Source organism: Acartia tonsa, chromosome 5 (assembly GCF_053477335.1).
Source record: "Acartia tonsa isolate MP-2025a chromosome 5, ASM5347733v1, whole genome shotgun sequence".
Lineage (NCBI taxonomy): Eukaryota > Metazoa > Arthropoda > Copepoda > Calanoida > Acartiidae > Acartia > Acartia tonsa.
In genome coordinates, this window is record NC_137264.1 from 9,969,046 (window position 1) to 9,989,614 (window position 20,569).

Below are 20,569 nucleotides of genomic sequence, written 5' to 3' on the forward strand. Positions count from 1 at the left end.
AAGGAAAATTTCCCCACAACCCCCTTCCCCTTTTCCTCCCCTTCTTACCCACCCCTCTTCAGTTATTTAAAAAACAAGATATACCCCCAGCTAACTTCCAAAGGTTTCGAAATTTTTTGTAGAATTGATTGTTACAATAGCTAGGCCTGAGTTTAACCATCTATCATGTGTACTGTATCTATTAAGAAACGTCTTGACATCATAAATAAAAATTTGAATACATGGATAGTTAAAAAGTGTCCTTTAGTACAGATTATACCAAAAACGAAATTAATTTGGAAAAATCATGAAACCTTCAGCTGTCGTTAGGGGGCAACATATAGTAAAATAGACGATCTCTCCATTTGCCACTAAAATATTATTTAAGATTTATTTCACTTGTTGGTTATTTACTAAGTATATTTGCGATAACTTTTATTTAATAGATTCTTCCAATTTTTAACATTTACAAAACAGCCTGCTTTATTGCTTCAAGATCCATGTCAGATCTATATAGGAAATAAATGTCTATAAATGAGCTCAAGTTTTCCAAGGAATAAATGTTTAAAACTCATAGTGCTCCAATAATCATCATTAAACTCTCATTGACCAAAGCAATAAGACCTTTATTCTATTTGTTTATGGAATAATTAAAGTTTTTCAATCCATGTTGATATTTGAATTACATTGAAGTATTTAATCTTGATAAACAAAAAATATACGTTCATAATATAGAAAATCTAAGAAAACTCTGTTTTAAAAGAATTCGATTGTGGCGACACTTCGTAGTGTTCAACTATTAAAACTAAAATTTTAATCATATTAACCCTTTGGTGATGGTAATGTAAATAAAAAATATAATTGAAAAAATCTTTTTAAAATCATTTAAAATATTAAATATTTACTTCCTTCTTTTAGATAGTAATGGCGAGGGAGGAAAATTGAAATAGATAAATAGATATGTACTTAATAGAAAACTAGCCAATAGTGAGATACACTGTTAAAAATATTTTTTTATTTAGTATCAATTGATACTCTGGAGAGTATTGGAACCGTAAGTACGCTACAACTATATAATTAATATATAACACTATGTAATACTATATAACACAATAATTATTACTATACAGAACCCATACATTTTTTTAGTATCGATTGATACGGTCTAGAATACTGGAAAATACGGTACAGAAATGTTTATTAAAATAGTACTATTTGATAGACTCTAGTGTACTGGAAAATACGGTGTAGAAAAGTTTTTTAATTTAGTACTATTTCATACGCTGTAGCGTATCAGACAATACGCAAGAGAATGGTTTATTAAGATAGTAACTATTCATACGTTCTAGGGTACGAATCTGTACTGTAAAGAATAATTGAAACAGACACCATTGGTGCATACCTCTCATGGAAGTGTTTCTGCTTTGTCGTTTTAGACAAAGATGAAAAGTTACTATTTATGCTCACATTTATAGTTTTAATTTTTGTAATTATGACTGACCATAGTTTTTATTTTTAAGGATCATGTTTAGTCCTAAACATCTTTAAAGTCATTTTTTTACTAAATTTACATTTAAATTAATGTTTTATTGCTCTGCTTGGTATGTTTGTTGATATAACAAAATGTATATGTACATATAATAACCATATATTATAAACTGATCTTTCATTCAAAGTAAAACAGTTTCATACTGTACAGCGTATCAAAAATTATGATAGAGGATATAAAAAATTGCAAAGGAGAGTATTAAAAACTTACTTCTACCATATTGAATTTTATTCCCAAGAGTGTATTGGATAATACTCTACAGACAAATACATTATTTAGTACTACATGTTACTCGACAGTACAATATCTAATACCCAATGCAGTATTGAAAACTTCCTTGTATCGTAATGAGGTTTTTTTCCTATAATGTACGGATTGATACTATACATTAATGTGAAGAATATATAGTATTATCTGTTGCTAAAAAAAAAAATTTTTTTTAACAGTGTAGTTATATCGAACCAACTCTAGTACCTTATACCTGCCTTTACTATTGTGTGTTAATTTAGTTTGTACAAACTTTACATAAAGTCTATCATTGGTAATCTGTGATAATTATTAGTCGAGAATAAGTATTTCTCTCTCCCAACTTTATATTTAAAGAAATCAATTAGTTCTCCAATTAAACTTCATTATGTTCTTCTACAAAATTAAATTCACTGGAAAATTTGTTTTCGTTGGAAATATGAAATCCACCAATTTGTACAAAAACTTTTCCTTAATTTTGATTATAATTTTATTTGGTTTAAAAATAATTTTAAAAAATTTTCAAGATGAAAAACTTCAAGTCTACAAGTCAATAAGATTTTAAAGAAATAAATCCAAATATTTTGCCTTTATAATTAGCTTAATGAGTTTACTAGCGGCTACGCAAATCTAGGGTATGCAAGAAGGATAGCCTAAAACCAACCCTAACTAAAGCGGTGCAATGGTAAGCGAGATCGCAACAAAATAAGATAATAGACAAGTTGTTGTAAACAATTCTCATAAAAGTTGCTAAATTAAAAAAATTAGACAACACTCTCAATAGTTTATGGTCAATTAACGTATAGAAAATCAACATACAAACGTTAAGCTGCACTATAAGCTGCTTCATTAAAGAATACAATACAAATGATTAATGATAGGCCAGTATACATTGTAATTGACCATTGAAACAATGTATACTGGCCGATCATGGTCATTTGTATGACGTTATTTTTTATAGGCACTATAAGCTGCTTCCGATTAAATGGAAAATCTTTGACAATGATATAGTCGATTGTTTCTATACTTTGTCCAGTGAAGGGATTGTTCATCTAGAGGTTCTATATTTGATATAATTGAATTTACCTGAGTTTGAAACCCAACCTTCTCCAGAGAGTGCGCCGATGCTGCTTTTTCATTGTCTAAAGAAAATATCTTCATTTATAATTATTTCTTGCGTAGGGAGTTTTATTGAGACTGTCCATTCATACGAAAATAAAAATCGGTCGTTACAACCGACTTTTATTCGGCCATTTTGCGTCAACAAACGAGGCTTAAAATATTTGACTTGATATTTTTTATGTGGACATTTTTTACATACAAATAGATTTTAAAATACATTTTTAAAAAAAATTCAAATCTTCAAAACGTGTTTAAATTTGCAATTATATTTAGCGATTATTTAAAATATTTCTAAAATTGCATTTGCTGTTTTTTCTGCTAAATTAAATTTTGCATCTACAACCAGATTATACCAGACAAGCCTAAGAAACAGAGACTTATATTCTGAAGATACTTTTATGGTACCATACCAAGAAATGCTTGAAAAATACATGAAAAAAAACAATAAATGAAGATTTTTGAAAATAATCTTGCAAAAAAAATTAAATTAAAAAAAAAGAAAAGAATAGTTTGGAAATTTTATTGCTTTTGATGCTCGCTTTTAGTTAATAGAAAAAATGTTTATATATAGGTCTATGTTAAAATGTTATTGCAGAATTTCAATTCCTATCCCTTCCAAGAACCTAGTTTTAGTCAAAACAAAGGATCAAAAGAAAGAAGGAAATGAAATATTTATGTTTGTAAAAATAGATTTAGCAAAATATTTGCAAATCTATTTTGAAAACAGATTTATAAAGAAACAAAGCTTTTCTGAAAAGCACACAAATGATATATTAATTAAAATATTTACGAATTTTTTTTTTATTTAATAATTTAGAAATCTGCTCCCTTTTTGGGGGTGACTATTGCACTACTCAAAGTTATTTTAACAACGCAAAAATATCAAAATTCTCCAAACCACCATAAATGTTTCCTCCCTTTTAAGTTAAGATTTTGTTGTTGTTGTTTCTCCCTGCCAGATTTACCTGTTGTTGTTGTTGTTCCTCCCTGCCAGATTTACCTGTTGTTGTTGTTCCTCCCTGCCAGATTTACTTGTTGTTCCTCCCTTCCAGATTTACCTGTTGTTGTTGTTGTTCCTCACTGCCAGATTTACCTGTTGTTGTTGTTGCTCCTCCCTGCCAGATTTACTTGTTGATGTCGTCGCTTCTTCCTTCCAGATTTACCTGTTGTTGTTCCTCCATGCTAGATTTACCTGTTGTTGATGTTGTTCGTCCCTTCCTGATTTACCTGTTGTTGTTGTTGTTTCTTCCTGCCATATTTACCTGTTGTTGTTGTTGTTGCTCCTCCCTGCCAGATTTTCCAGATTCTCTGAATACTCGCAAGACTCGCACAGTTGTCATTGTTTTGCTCCATAAATCTCGCTTCTTCTCTAAATGATTGGAGAATACTGTAAGATAGACGATTTAAATGAAGTAGTTTTAACTCAGGGATCTAAAGAGATAAGACAATGGCCGATAAATTGATGTACTTCCCCAATGATGATACACAAAGTTACCCCTTCTATATATATCACAATTTGTGGTTGAAATCTTTGGACACCCAGCTTTATTAACCAACAAAACTAAATTCCATAGAAGTCCCCAAAGTTATTAAGCCAACGTATAAGAAAACGTTATTATAATATTTTGGTAACTTGTGTAATAATTAGCCCAATGTCCAATCCCTACCTGGTTTTAACCACTTATTTAGGAAGCAATGAATATATCTTGCCAAAGGAAATAAATGATGGAGCGTAAGTTCATCATATATTATGTTCAGTTCAGTGAAATTTTCGTAGAGGTTACCCAGAAGCAATGAAAACTATTTTCATTGTCACTGATATGACGCGGTGGGCAGGGGCGTCCAAGTTTTTTATTTTGGGGGGGTAACATTTTTTTAAGGGAAGGGGGTTAATTTGCTTTTGGGGGGGGGGTGGTTAAATGGCGCGCGAAGCGCTCCGCAAATCCCCCCCCCAAATTTTTACCCCGGGGGTAAAATTTGCTTTGGGGGTAATTAATTACCCACCCTGAAATCTGTTGGCAGGGGTAAATTTTGTTAACCCCCCCCCCTAATTTACCCCCGGGGTAATTTTTTTTTTTTTTTTTGGGGGGGGGGGGGTAATTTAATAATGTAAAAAGGAACCAAAATTTTTTTTAATAGGGTTTTTTTTTGGGGGGGGGTATTTCCCCCCTCAAAATTGTTTTGGAGGGTAAATACCCCCTCCTAAATGGTTGGGGTGCCTACGGCACCCCCAAATTCGTTCGGGGGGGGGGGTAATCACCCCTTTACCCCCCCCTTGGACGTCCTTGGCGGTGGGTTCAATATTTCCATTCTTTTTTCTTTGTTACCGAGGTTGTTACTGGTATTAAATTTATGAGTTTTATTTTATTATTCGTTGAAAATAATGTCTATAATCCGAAACGTTACACAATTTTTCAGTATGGCTCGGTTTCAAGGCCTTACTGGAAAATAACTATTTACCTCTTTTAGGTTCATCTTCACAGCACTGTTCAATACAATCCTGAAAATAACAAGATTAGTCTTCATGAAAACTGATGAATTTTTGAAATAAAAAAAAATGACTGTACTTTCCTGTAAATAATTACCATAGAGACTCAGACATCCTGTGAAATCCATATGTATGATACACACACACACACACACACACATATATATACAAACAAACAAACAAAAAGCATTGAAGATTTATTATATTTGATGGAAGAACTGAACACTCGACGCCTTTTTTCAAAAAGGCATAAAAATTTAAATCGAGTAGCTTTTTTATTAATAGTGGGCTTGTCTGTGCAAAAACAAATATTGATAATAAGAGATCATATTGATTATTATACTTATCAGATATCAATCATTAATTTGTTTTATAGCAAATCATTTTTGCTGACATTGAAAACAATTTTCTTAAATCAAAATTTCCGTCATAGTACACCTTCTCACTTAAAAAAATAAATCGAAAAAGTTTATTTCTCATATTCATTCGAATCCTGTGGATAGGAACCGGTTCTCATCCATACGAAAAAACTATGTCTAGCATCGTATTATATCCAGCTTTCTACGAATATAAAATGGTTTTAATCTTATAATTGTACATTCTATAACCGCAGAAAGCTGTTTATAATACGATGAAAGAAATTACTATTACTTATTACTTTAGGTGAGGTGGGGTTAGGTCATATTAGGTATTGGGCAGCCACGCAGGTTTAGGGCACACCGAAGGTTTTAGCCCCTCAGGGTTAGGCCTCATGCAGGGTTTTTGAATACAAGAAAAAATGTAGCCCAAGCCCCTTTTATCTATGTATTGTATATCTGAACTCTTTTAAACATTGAAGTGAATAAATTTAATCTCCAAGAAGAAATTCATGGAATCCTATTTATGTAATCTTTCAAATAATTTCTTTATTTTTCAAATCTGTGTAGGATTAGAAGTGAAGTTATTTCGTCTTTATATATGATTAAATCAGAAAAAAATGTATGTTCAAAAGGCTGTTACAGTTACTTTACATTTAACTAGCGGCTTCGCCACTAGCCTCTAGGGGCTTTGCCCCTAAGAGGTTTGATTAAACCATTTTTTCTTATTTTAGATTTAAAAGAAAAATTTTTAAAAAAATTTCTTTGGGGGGGATTTTTTTTTGGGGGGGAGGGGGTGGGGTAGTCACTATTTTAATTTTAGTTTTAAAAGAAATTTTTTTTTTGGTGGGGGGGTATTTTCATTTTTGAGGGGGGTGGAGGTGTCCCAACCCCCAAGAAAATAGTTATAAACCTTCCCGGGACCTATGAGAAGCTACCCTGTAAAGAAGAACCTGATCGGTTCAGCGGTTAGCGAGATCCTTCGCTACAAACAAACAGACACACAGACAAACAAACAGACAGACAGACATCGTTCTACTTTGTATTATAGATAAAGATGATGTATGATCATTGTATTAGAATTTTTGGATCATGGAAAGAAAACAAAGTAGCGGGTTTCATCGTATTTTCACAGTAGCCTTTCTCCTATTTCTAGCCACTGCGAAGGACTCTAACCCTGCGGTGCAATCATTAACATTTACCTAACCTAACCTAAATTAACCTATCAAAATCTACTTGAAAGTACGACGAAACGCCCCTTAAGAGGCGTTGCCATGAAAGTGACTATACGTCTTATTTCTATTGAAGTTTTAAATAACACAAGCATGTTTTTGTTGTGCTACTCATAGATTATTTCATACTTGTTTAATCTTGTAGCAGAATCACTGTTTATAAGAAGTTTGATATTAAACAAGGATGACAACATGACGTAGCAAAGCAAAAAAATCATGAAAAGATAAACGGACAAAGTGAGATATATACTAACTAGCGGCTACGCCTCTAGAGGCCTCTGGGGGCACTTGAGGAGGAGGAGTTGAATCCCAAAACCCTTTTCTTATTCAGATTCTTAAAAAAGTTTTTGAGGGACGTTGGTGACCCCCCTCCCTCCCTCCCAACCCAATTATCTTATATTAATTTTATAAATTTCTTGAGGGATATAATTTTTTTCTAGGGGCGATTTCTTCTGGAAGGGTGGTGGTACCCTCCCAAAAAATAGTTATAAACCTTCCCGGGACCCATGAAAGCTACCTTGTTAGGGAGAACCCTATTGGTTTAGCGGTTAGCGAGATCCTTTGGTACAAACAGACAAACAAACAAACATCCTTTTACTTTATTATAAGGATATAGCAAATGTTTCTGGTCATAAAAAGAAAAAGAAATAAGGATTTGATATATGATAGAAAATCACGAAACCTTTGTATAATATATAATTGTACAATAACCAACAGACCGATGAAGGATGCTCTTTGCAAACTGTTATTTTCACAAAAAAATAGCGGTGTAACAAAAATAGTAGCAGAGATAATCAAATTTTTACCACAGCGTTACGGATGGACGGACAGACCAGGTGAAGCATAGAGCAGCTTCGCTTATAGAAAGAAAATTAAAAAAATAAATGTTGCGTTTATAAAAAAAATATAAAACTTAATGTCACGAAATGTATAAATGAGATGAATAATTGATGCTTTTTTTTGTTTCACTGACAGAAATTAGGCCAATTTCATTAATACTTCATCTATATAGATGATACCAACCATAAAAGTGAAGCTCTAAAATTAGACGGAGGGACAAACGAACATTAACACTTAATGTTAGAACTTAAAGAACAAAAAATAAATTTGTGTAAATTGTTTTATAACTTGATTATTGTAATGCTTTATTTTTATCATTGTACCATGTTGTCATGGGATATCATATTAGAAAAATAAGTTAAATAAGATAAATGTAGCATAATAAAATCACTATGCTTTAAACAGACTTCCTATTAACGATTATAAAGTTGCTACGCTTTCTGAAAAGTACCTAACTGCTACAGGAATCATTAGGCCAAGTTTTAATGATGAGAATATTGAAAAAAAGGTATGATTTTAATAACAGCTGAGAAAATTCCATTTTATTTATAGTGTTACAGACAAAATGTATTATAGAGTAGTTTTGCTGATACAATAAGCGGAAATTTGTATTTTAGAGTATCTTTCCTACTAAAAAAACAATTAAGTTTAAATTGATGCTAAAACTATTTTTATTGAGAATCAATTGTAAAAATGTTGCTGAGTATAAAAATATTTGATGTAAGGCAAAACTTTATTCTATTCCCAGGACTCAAGATCTTTATTTCATAACCACGGAGACAGAGTTGCCAAAGTTGTGAGAAAAACCTTTGCATTTATAAATAGCATTAAATAGAAGATGAAGATGGTCCCTATAAAAAAATTCTGACGTCATAAAAATGACGGATGAGGAGAGGAGTGGAAAAGAAAACTACTAAAAAAGAGATGAATAATCCCTCATTTTTATGACGTCACATTATGCGACTCTCTTCGTCTTCATTACATATATCAGTGCTTTCACTATAGTGCCTCGCGACGAAATGATTGAACTGCAAGGTTGATAATATTATTAAATTTTTTTCTTCTTCAAGCTAAATTTTTTGCCTTTATACATAGTTTTACAGATTTCTTTATTTTTACTTATCTTTTATTATGTGAATTGAATTAATATGATTTATGTCATTTAGACTGAAGAGGGTGCCATGTTCACCGAAATATATATGAATAAATGACTAAGAAGTATCAAAGACTTTTCCACCCATTGAATTTATCAAATGATTGAAAGTTTTTAACTAAGACTTAAGATTCTATTGAAATATTTCAGCTACTAAGTTGTCAACCATGACTTGAAGTTCTTCTTCAAAACGAGAGGTTTCGCCCCTTGAGGCCTTTAGGACACTTTAAGAAAGGGATGGGGATGACCCTTCTCTTTACATTATTTTTCAAAAAAATTATAAAAATATTTTATATTTTTTTTTTTTGGGGGGGGGAGGTGTCGGATCATTTTTTCTAGAGGTGATTACAGGGGGGAGGGGGTATACTCTTCCAAAATAGTAAAAAAAAACTTCACAGGTCCATTGAAAAGTTTTGCAGTTAATGAGAAAGTTGTTTAAAGTTGACTTAAATGGGTTTAAAGTTAGGAACCATGACTTGAGTTTCTACTAAGGGAATATTCGCAAGGTTTAAAGTTTGGAACTATGACCTGAGGTTCTACTAAGGGAATATTCGCAAGGTTTAAAGTTTGAAACCATGACCTGAGGTTCTACTAAGGGAATATTTGCAAGGTTTAAAGTTTGAAACCATGACCTGAGGTTCTACTAAGGGAATATTCGCAAGGTTTAAAGTTTGAAACCATGACCTGTGGTTCTACTATGGGAATATTCGCAAGGTTTAAAGTTTGGAACCATGACCTGAGGTTCTACTAAGGGAATATTCGCAAGGTTTAAAGTTTAAAACCATGACCTGAGGTTCTACTATGGGAATATTCGCAAGGTTTAAAGTTTGGAACCATGACTTGAGTTTCTACTAAGGGAATATTCGCAAGGTTTAAAGTTTGGAACCATGACCTGAGGTTCTACTAAGGGAATATTCGCAAGGTTTAAAGTTTGAAACCATGACCTGAGGTTCTACTAAGGGAATATTTGCAAGGTTTAAAGTTTGAAACCATGACCTGAGGTTCTACTAAGGGAATATTCGCAAGGTTTAAAGTTTGAAACCATGACCTGTGGTTCTACTATGGGAATATTCGCAAGGTTTAAAGTTTGGAACCATGACCTGAGGTTCTACTAAGGGAATATTCGCAAGGTTTAAAGTTTAAAACCATGACCTGAGGTTCTACTATGGGAATATTTGCAAGGTTTAAAGTTTGGAACCATGACTTGAGGTTCTACTAAGGGAATATTCGCAAGGTTTAAAGTTTGGAACCATGACTTGAGGTTCTACTAAGGGAATATTCGCAAGGTTTAAAGTTTGACAAAGTTTATCAAAATCTAGTGGAGAAAAGAAAAGGTTTACATCTGACTTCATTTTTACACAAAGAAATTATGGATAAACAAAATGACAAACAGAGTTATAGATCAGCCTAAAAAATTATAAACTTTTTTTTACTATAAAATCAGCAAACTATTTTAATTAGCAGCCGAGAAAATCTTATTAGAACTAGCACAATAAGGCAAATTATCAAAAACCGTCCATAAATACACTGGTATTTTAGTCGCTAACTAAAAGTACATTATTAGATCTTTATCATATTTAAGTCTATTTTGACTGTCAACAGCCATTGAATTATCCATCGTGATTCAGACATGATCCGCCTCGGTTCTAAAAATATAATGCATTTAATAACAAAAATGAATTTTGAAATACACTTGACTCTTGAGTTTATATTGGCAAGAAATATGAATTCTCTTCATTTTCATATCATTGTAGAAAACACAGACTAGAAGAGAATCTTCAAATTAAAATATCATTTGCAACACTACAGCTGTTACAGGTATAAATATTTGTGACACTACAGCTGTTACATTATAAATATTTGTGACACTACAGCTGTTACAGGTATAAATATTTGTGACACTACAGCTGTTTCAGGTATAAATATTTGAGACACTACAGATGTTACAGGTATAAATATTTGAGACACTACAGATGTTACAGGTATAAATATTTGAGACACTACAGATGTTACAGGTATAAATATTTGTGACACCACAGCTGTTACAGGTATAAATATTTGTGACACTACAGCTGTTACAGGTATAAATATTTGTGACACTACAGCTGTTACTGGAATAAATATTTGCGACACTACAGCTGTTACAGGTATAAATATTTGTGACTCTACAGGTGTAACGGGTTGATAAGTTTTGGCTGTTCACCTTTTTTATATTGTCTTTTAAGTCTGTTTATCACCAAACTTTACTCCTGTTAGCTACCTCATTTTACGTCTACAGTAATTCATGGCAAAGCAGCATAGCATATTAATAGATAAAACGCGAGAGAAACTAAATTGAATGCTTTGCCAAAGTCATTTTGAATTCAAATATCATGTGATAATTAAAAAATATGGAATAGGATAGATGAAGTAATTAGTAATTTTTAGAAGTAAAGATTTTTATTTAAAAGAATATTTCTTTTAAAAGTTTGTTTTTCATTTGTTTAGGCTTGAAAAAAAGGAATTCAGAGGAATTTGGTTTCTTTAAATTGTTTTTTCTTATGGACAGATCAAGTTCAGACAGTCAGACATATCAGTAGTTAAAGAAAGCTGTACTATAAATAAAATTGGAGCCAAAAAGGTAAAACAGGTGGTTTCCCTCAATGTTCCTAGTCAAGCTTAAGAATCCTCTCTTGATTTGAAATAAATTATATGGCATTCAGTATTATAGTCCCTGTAGGTGTTTAACTTAGGAGAAATCTCCCCCCCCCCCTCCTCTTTTTTTCAATTTATTCTAAAAATTAAAGGATGAAGAGGGGGGTGAGGGGTCTTCAGTGCTCGATAGCACTTTATGGAAAAGTACCAGTTAATAGGTATATATATTTTGTAAAGTTTGTAAAAAATAAAGATATATAGTCCAATAAACTATTGATAAACTTTCAGTTTTCGTTATAAATTTTTGTTACTGTAAATCTTAAAGTTTAAAGTTCTGATTTTAAATATATAAAATATCTAAAATCAGATAGATGTTAAAATCAAAACTTTACAATGGCTGGAATAACATAAAGTTTATAATAATATTAGATGTCTTTTAATTAAAGACACATGTGATTGGTTGATTTTAGCGGTAAAATATCAATTAGGAAATTTAAAGTTGTGTTATCAAATTATGCATTATACATAATTTTTGTGAATTTAAAAACTTAGAAAGATTCTATATCATAAATAATCCTTATAATAAAGTCAAAGGGTGTTTGTCTGTCTGTGCGTGTGTACCGACGGATCTCGCTAACCGCTGAACCGATCGGGTTCTCCTTTACAAGGTAGCTTTTCATAGGTCCTGGTAATGGTTATATAAAAAAAAAAGGTTATGGAATTCAACTCTTTCTTCCTCAAGTGCCCCTAGAGGCCTCTAGGGGGCGTAGCCGCTATCATTTAACAATAAAGAAACAAGGATGACAACATCCATAAAAGCGAAGCTTAACAGATGTTACCGTCGAGACAAACGAACAACAAATAAATATGTAGTTTTAAATTTTTTCTTAAATTTGTTTTAAAACTACTTTTATACAGGATGCTTTGTTAAAAATATTGCTTTTTGGACTTAATTTTAGGAATTCTTCGCTTATAGAATTGTTCCTCATTTTCTTAGGAAATAATTTTTTAATAATTAAGTGATAAGGATAATTATATAATAAACAAAATATATCATTTTAGTAATTATGTGAAGCTACGGTTACTAAATTGTACCTAACTATCACAGGATTCATCCTGCCTAGTTTTAAATCAATAGCACAATTCGTTACGTACCGAGCACTAATGTACAAAATCTTTTTTTATTAAAGGTATAACCCATTAAACCGCGACGATGGGTAGGCAAAACAAATCTCTCTCTAATTTAAACTTTAAAAAAATTAATTCTATCACCCCAGGATGAAATCTAAACCTGTAGGGTTCTCCTTTCCCTAACTTAACCTAACCTAAAAAGCATTTTTATAACAACTGTTGTTCACTTTGTGATGCAGTGAAATTGCCGAAATAAGTGAGCCAAGCCTTGTTTTGTTTTTAAAATATTTTTACCTTTTTGCCCCTCCTCTCCACCCCTCTGTCAATCAGAGGTCCCAGGGAGGGAGTGCACATTGGACTGAAAATCAAATTGGTCCCCAATGCTTACAACCACTTTATCTTATTCGTTGGCTAAAAAACTTTAGATACTGTTGTTGAATTTTGATTGGTTTGATTTAAACTAGTAGAGTCTAGACATTTTAACAAAAATAAAATACATACAAAGTGGGTGATTTTGTTTATCATCATTGGGGAAATATATCAATTATCGTCCTTTGTCTTATCCCTTAAAATCCCTGATAGGTCCAAACACATTTCATAGAAACAAAGGATTTCTATCCAGGAGAAAGGAAACCGTAAATATAATATTAAATGTAGTAATATTGTCAGCGATCTAAAGGGATAAGACAAAGGCCAATAAATTGATGTACATCCCCAGTATTAATACACAAAATTACTCATTCTATAGATTACAACTAATGGTTGAAACCTTTGGACACTTAATGAATTAACCAAACATATTTCATCAACAGTCCCCAAAGTTGCTTGGCCAACATATAAGAAAACGTTATTATAAAACTTTGGGGACTAGAGTAACAGTCCATTGTCCTCTCCCTCTCTGCATATTGTATACACTTTCATAATTGAGGATTATAAAAGAGGAAAAAATATACGATTTCATAGACGTTCAAGGGGGGGGGGGGTAAAGGGGTGATTACCCCCCCCCCCCCCAAATAAAAAAAATGCCTCTATAAAATAAAGATTACCCCCCCCCCCCAAAAAAAAAAAAAAAAAATGAGCGTGGGTGTGCCGTAGGCACCCCCAAAATTTTTATTTTCAAAATTTTACCCCCCCCTCCAAATAAAAAAGCTTGGACGCCCATGTACGATATATTATTGTTTTGACGGCCCCGCGAGTTGGGCAAAATGCCGGATATAACTAAGCTAGTATTGATTTTTATAACATTAATTCTGAAAAATTGTCTATAATACGATACATGACAACCGGTTCTAATTCAGCAGATATAAATCAACATATGTCTAGTACTTAAACTTTTTTTTATCTTAAATCATATGAACGACCTATAAATGTATTAAAGATACCTAATTGTCATAGGAATCGAAGTTAAAAATCAGAGTCATACGCTTTTTACTGTAAATACATGTCTAATTTCTAAGAAATCAACTTTTTAAACTGTACATTTATTCTTGAATTTATAAATTTGAAAATATCAGGAAAATAAATAAAATAATGCAAAATATGTCTGGGGCTGTGTACAATGTACAATGGTTATTATTTTCCAGTATCGCCTCGAAACCAATCAATATCCGCAGGATTAGAACCGGTTCTCAGTCACACAGAAAATTCATGTACAGCATCGTATTACAGACAATTTATTGTAAAATTATGTAAAAAAAATCATAGAATTAATACCAGTTTTGTTATTCTTATTGGTTTTATAATCTTATAATTTTTCATATGATTATCCGCGGAAAAATGTCTATAATATCATGTAATAAATGATTATTTTCTTTGATAATACTATTGGATATTTTCTGCATATAATTTAGAAATATATTAAACAAAGTACATTGGTCACTGTCAGAAATATTAGATTCAAAAAACGGAAAAAATTGCAGAAATGAGAAATAAAATGTAAAGTATATTTTTACTTTGTCTGTCTTTCTGTCCGTCAGTCCGTAACACCATGAGGAAATGTTATTTTCTCGGCTGTTATTCAAGATGTACAGATGATTTTTTTTGTGAAGATTTCCCATAGCAATGATTATCTAGTATATAATTTACTTGGTTCCCTGGCCTGTCAGTCATGCAAAAAAACTTAAATATTAATTCTAAAATTACATGTAGAAGATTTCATGATTTTTCCCAATACTAATTCTTGATTTATAAAGCACTGAACTCCTGTCTTTTAGTCCCAATGTCCTTATTTCTATCCATTTTTTTGTGCTTTGCCCACTTATTCTTAACAGGGGGATAAATAAGGGTGTGGAAAGGTATATAAAATTGGGATACCTGCCTTCCCCCATATTTATCTTCCCCTAGTAAAAGTGTGTGCACGCCACTGCCCCTAATTAAACTAAAATTAACTCAGTGATAATAAGAAAATTAATCAGAGCTGGATCTTTAAATCATTTTAGTGGTGAGCCAGATTGGGGTGAGCCACTTTTCTTCCAATGAGAGCACAGCATTTTGTGAAATGCCGTGCTGTGATTGGCTGAAATTCGGCTCACCCCGATCTGGCTCACCACTAAAATGATTTAAAGATCCAGCTCAGTTGATTTAAATCTAACTCAATTTTAATCTATAAACTATAATAAAACTTGATAATAAGATTGGAGGTAAAATCCAACTTTTTTAAAAGCGAAGCTTTTCTATAATTAGGGTCGGTCCGTCCGTACGTCAGTCCGTCCGTTAAAGATAGCTTTTTTCGTTAGTTTAGGCACTTTAGAATTGTCCTATCGATTTCAAACTTTGCATGATGATTCCTTTAGTAGTTAGGTGCGATTTAGAAAGAGTAGCAACTCTATATTCGTTAACAGAATGTCCGTACGTCCATTTTAAACTTGATGATTTGTAACTTTTTTAACAATAATTTTTTATGTGATATAATCATCCGATTGGTCAGATTTTTAGAGTACTGATTCCCATTACAATAAGGTACAATATCATAAGCAAAGCATCTTTATAATCAAGTCCTAAAAATGTCAGTATGTCCTTAAACAGTATTCTGTATTTAAGAAGTTTTTCAACTTATTTACGTGTAATTTTGTCAAAACATATATATTCATATTTTGTATATTTAGTTCTGACACCCTACAAGAAATAATGTTCGTCTGTCATATTGTTTCAGAGCTTTGCTTTTATGGATGTTGTCATCCTTGTTTAATAAATGTAGTTAGTTGTACTTGTATTAACAAGGAAATACGAAAAGAAAAGAAAAAAACTTTGCCAAAATTCCAAACTTTTCTTCCTAACTGGTGATACGATTTTGATAAAAAAAGTCTTCAAATATTACACTATTATAAGCTATTATAATATTATATTATACCTGGTCCATGTCGAGATAAAGTACCTGGTCCATGTCAAGATAAAGTACCTGGTCCATGTCAAGATAAAGTACCTGGTCCATGTCAAGATAAAGTACCTGGTCCATGTCAAGATAAAGTACCTGGTCCATGTCAAGATAAAGTACCTGGTCCATGTCAAGATAAAGTACCTGGTCCATGTCAAGATAAAGTACCTGGTCCATGTCAAGATAAAGTACCTGGTCCATGTCAAGATAAAGTACCTGGTCCATGTCAAGATAAAGTACCTGGTCTATGTCAAGATAGAGTACCTGGTCCATGTCAAGATAAAGTACCTGGTCCATGTCAAGATAAAGTACCTGGTCCATGTCAAGATAAAGTACCTGGACCATGTAAAGATAAAGTACCTGGTCCATGTCAAGATAAAGTACCTGGTCCATGTCAAGATAAAGTACCTGGTCCATGACAAGATAAAGTACTTGGTCCATGACAAGATAAAGTACCTGGTCCATGTTAAGATAAAGTACCTGGTCCATGTCAATTTAAAGTACCTGGTCCATGTCAAGATAAAGTACCTGGTTCATGTCAAGATAAAGTACCTGGTCCATGTCAAGATAAAGTACCTGGACCATGTCAAGATAAAGTACCTGGTCCATGTCAAGATAAAGTACCTGGTCCATGTCAAGATAAAGTACCTGGTCCATGTCAAGATAAAGTACCTGGTTCATGTCAAGATAAAGTACCTGGTCCATGTCAAGATAAAGTACCTGGACCATGTCAAGATAAAGTACCTGGTCCATGTCAAGATAAAGTACCTGGTCCATGTCAAGATAAAGTACCTGGTTCATGTCAAGATAAAGTACCTGGTCCATGTCAAGATAAAGTACCTGGTTCATGTCAAGATAAAGTACCTGGTCCATGTCAAGATTATCAGGGGACGGAATTCTACTGGGTGTATGCTCCACTTGTACCTTTGGGGGCACTTTCACTCTGAAATATAATTAGAAATAAATACAAGGTGGCTAAAATCTAAAATCTATACATAATTATAATACAGGGTGGCTAATTTTCTTTTTTTATAAGCTATTCTCTTAGGTGAGTGGGACCCCCCCCCCCTCGTAAAGAAAAAAATACCATCCCCCAGTTTTGAAAAGGTAGGACAAACAAACATTGACACTTGTAGTGTGTCAGAACTGAAAAGTAGAATATAAATGTTTAAGTCTAGACAAAATTTTAAGTTGCTATGCTTCCTAAATCCTACCTAATTATTTTAGGATTATCTCAAAGTTTGCAATCGATATGACAATTCTAACAATTAATGAAAAGAGCTAACTACTGTTCCAGACGGACGGACGGACGGACCGACCCTGATTATATAAAAGCTTCGCTTCTAAAAATGAAAATTACTCTTATGAAACCAGTATAATTGATTATTACTCAAAATCATTGAAGAAGATATCATTTACTGTTAATATAAAAAATAATTGAGATTGTTAAACACATTTATCATATAAGTTTTGCAATTTTCATATATTTATATTTCTATAATTATTGTCGGCCCTTCCGTCTCGTATGCTTTTGAACAAAACTTTCCTTTATTATTGAATATGTTTAAATCTACTTGATTTTTTAAGCTTGTTTATTTGACCACAAAAATATAAAGACTAAAAGCCTTCTTTAAAACTTAGTTTAATTTTTTATTGGAACTATAAAAGATTTATGTTTTTTAAGGATTTTTATTACAAGAATCAAATGAAATATCTAAATAAAAACAACCAATAATTTCCAAATAACTTATAAGTAGGGTTGGACCGGATACTTTTTTGGCCGGATACCGGATATCTGGCCACCGTTCGATATCCGGCATTATAAATCAGCCGGATATCCGGTATCCTAATAGTTTCAACATCCGGTATCCGGCCGAAAATTGAAAATATCCGGATATCCGGCCCAACCCTACTTATAAGGATATTTTGATGTCCTGTATATGTAGTTTTACTATGATTTACTTTGGCTGTGCGTCAGTTCTCAAAAGTGGGCAAATTTGATTTTCTCGTCTGCTTTTGAAGACAAAATACTCATTTTATAAAAATGAAGATATGCCTTGCCAAAGAGCATCCATCATCCGTCTGGCGGGCATGCTACATTTAACGTGATTTTAAAAGACAATTGACAAAACACCTTTTGTGGATTTGCTACGTTTTCCCGTTTGCAGCAAAGCATAACATCTTGATGTACTTTTATCAAAATTATAAATCATTTTCTTTAAAGAAAATACCATAAAATAAATCAAGTTAAGAAATGATTTTCACTTTTCTGAAAAGTACAACCTACATAATAAACTAACGGTTGCACCCCTAGCGTCTAGTGACGCTGTATTTATAAGGTAAGAAGGGGGCATGAAAATAGCTTAAACCACCCGTAAGCTTATATCTAAAAATTTAATAGACTAAAACCACCCAGAAACCTATACTAAGCTTCCCTAAAAAGGAGAACTCAATCAGTTCACTGGTTATTGAAACCTTAACTTTACTCTTTTGTAAATTGGGATAAGTATTATATTCCAAAAATAACTCTAAGTAGCGAAGCACAAAAAAAATACTGAATGACAAACGGTCACATAGCGAAAATTCAGTGATCATAAGAGAGAGAGAGAGAAAAAAAAAGAGAGAGAGAGAGAGAGAGAGAGAGAGAGAGAGAGAGAGAGAGAGAGAGAGAGAAAGGAATAAGAAGCTAATACATATGACTTACAGTAGAAAATTATGAATCCAGTCTCAAGAATGAAAGACCGACGGACACAATCGAACCAATTTTCCGCCGAGAAAATCACATTTTACCCATAGCGTTACGGACCGACCGGCAGAGTAAATTTTAGAGTCTGATTTAAAAAGCTTTCTTTTTGGATGTTTATTGAAATGTTATGAATATGTTTATTGAATATGCTCATATTCTACATATTTCCATTAAGTTTCATTAAGATTTGTCTTTCAATTACGGGTCTAGATCGATTTCTAGATTTCTTTTCGTGATTTTAAAAGTTGCGTGATTTCCCTATATAATCAAATTTAATTTTTATTGTATGACACTGCTCTATAGTAAATGTTTTCCCGATATCCTTTCATAATTTTTGAGCTTTGCTACTTATGGATGTTGTCATCTTTGTTTTTCTTTAATTTAACTAAATTTAAAACATGTAAAAGAAAGGAGTCAGACAGACTTTCATTTACTTTTAAAGCTGGATTACCTCTCAGATTCCTTGTCTATGTTCACCATTATTTAAAACTAATTTTAGATTCTGTATAATATTTCAATTTACCTATTTAACTCCTTTTAATCTTGTACTTTACATAATTGTACTTTAATTTTTTTAGCTATATAAAATTTCACATCCTTCATAATATTTGGGATTAATTAAGTACAAAACTAACTTAAAAACTAAAAGAATAAAATTGTGTAAACAAAAGAAATGATGCTCAAAGGCGTGTGTAATAAAGCTAAGTTGTCATGATCAAATTTTGTTTCTGACAAATTACTTCAAAAATGATTAATTATGTAATTTCAAATATTTAATTTAGGTTTATTTAAAATGATCGCTTTTTTCTAAAAAAAGAAACAAAGAATTTAATAGAACGCAACGGCAAAATAGGTAAAAGTGTTTGAAACAGGCAACAAAAAAAGCCTTTAAAAAATCTGGAATAACACTCAATAATGTAAAATTATCACGCAGCACACATGAATGCGCGAAAAAAGACTTGTAACACGCGTGTTTTCTTAATGTGCATTACCATTTTATTATTTTTATTATAGGCCTTTTTATGTACGATCAGCCGTTTGGCTGCTAGCAACTTTAAAGTTTTTTTTTGTATTTAGAAATGTTCGATTCCAGCATTATTTTACTGTTAACTGTATTATATCTAAATATTGTATTTCAAAGAACGTGTCCTAGCTTTTGTGATTTTCATAACCCATTCGTGACGAGCTCCCAAAGTTCAAAGTTTTAATTCAACGGGGTTCAACAAAATAGATTTTTTCAATAATTACTCAACAGAATTAAAAAAGTAAGGTGTCAAATTAAAGATCTTACTATTTTTCCTCATAATGGCAATTTTCTTATTTATTTGTTACGTTTTTGTACCTTAAAACTAACTTAACCCATTAGTGCCGAACCGGGTTTTAAAACCCGGTTCCAGAAAATGTAAAAAAAACCGGTTTCCGGCTTCATAATTGCATCATTCTCAGTATGAATCCCCCCTCTACTACCCTGGCTTTCATTTCCCCCGGGAGCAGGCAGTTTTGCTTACTTCCGTTTGCCGGTATAGATCAACAAAGTTTGAAAATCATGAAAATTCAAAATACCCCATCTAACTTTTTTGTTTTTATAGTAAAGTCGCTGATTTTTTTCGTTAAATCTAAAGTTTATTGACAAGTACATCTATTTGTGAATTCGTTTTATTTAAATTATTATTTTTTATATGATTTTTTTATCGTTTTTTTACGCCCTATATAGGCCCGG

The 20,569-nt window shown here is 32.2% G+C and overlaps 1 protein-coding gene across 3 annotated transcripts in view; it reads right to left on the reverse strand.

Annotated features, from left to right (window-relative positions):
* LOC145318717 (uncharacterized) overlaps positions 1-20,569 on the reverse strand; it is a 78,774-nt gene that overhangs the window by 40,128 nt on the left and 18,077 nt on the right. The window contains exons 1-5 of one of the 3 annotated variants that reach the window (XM_080160186.1): positions 19,301-19,493; positions 16,968-17,046; positions 5,357-5,396; positions 4,159-4,265; positions 2,861-2,916 (exon numbers count right to left, since the gene is read on the reverse strand). In XM_080160186.1, coding sequence (XP_080016312.1) covers positions 2,861-2,916; positions 4,159-4,265; positions 5,357-5,396; positions 16,968-17,046; positions 19,301-19,329 — 311 coding nt within the window. In that variant the 5' untranslated portion in view covers positions 19,330-19,493. Of the gene's footprint in view, positions 1-2,860; positions 2,917-4,158; positions 4,266-5,356; positions 5,397-16,103; positions 16,115-16,967; positions 17,047-19,300; positions 19,494-20,569 lie in introns of those variants that run through there. The other 2 variants (XM_080160185.1, XM_080160187.1) reach the window with 2 other exon arrangements.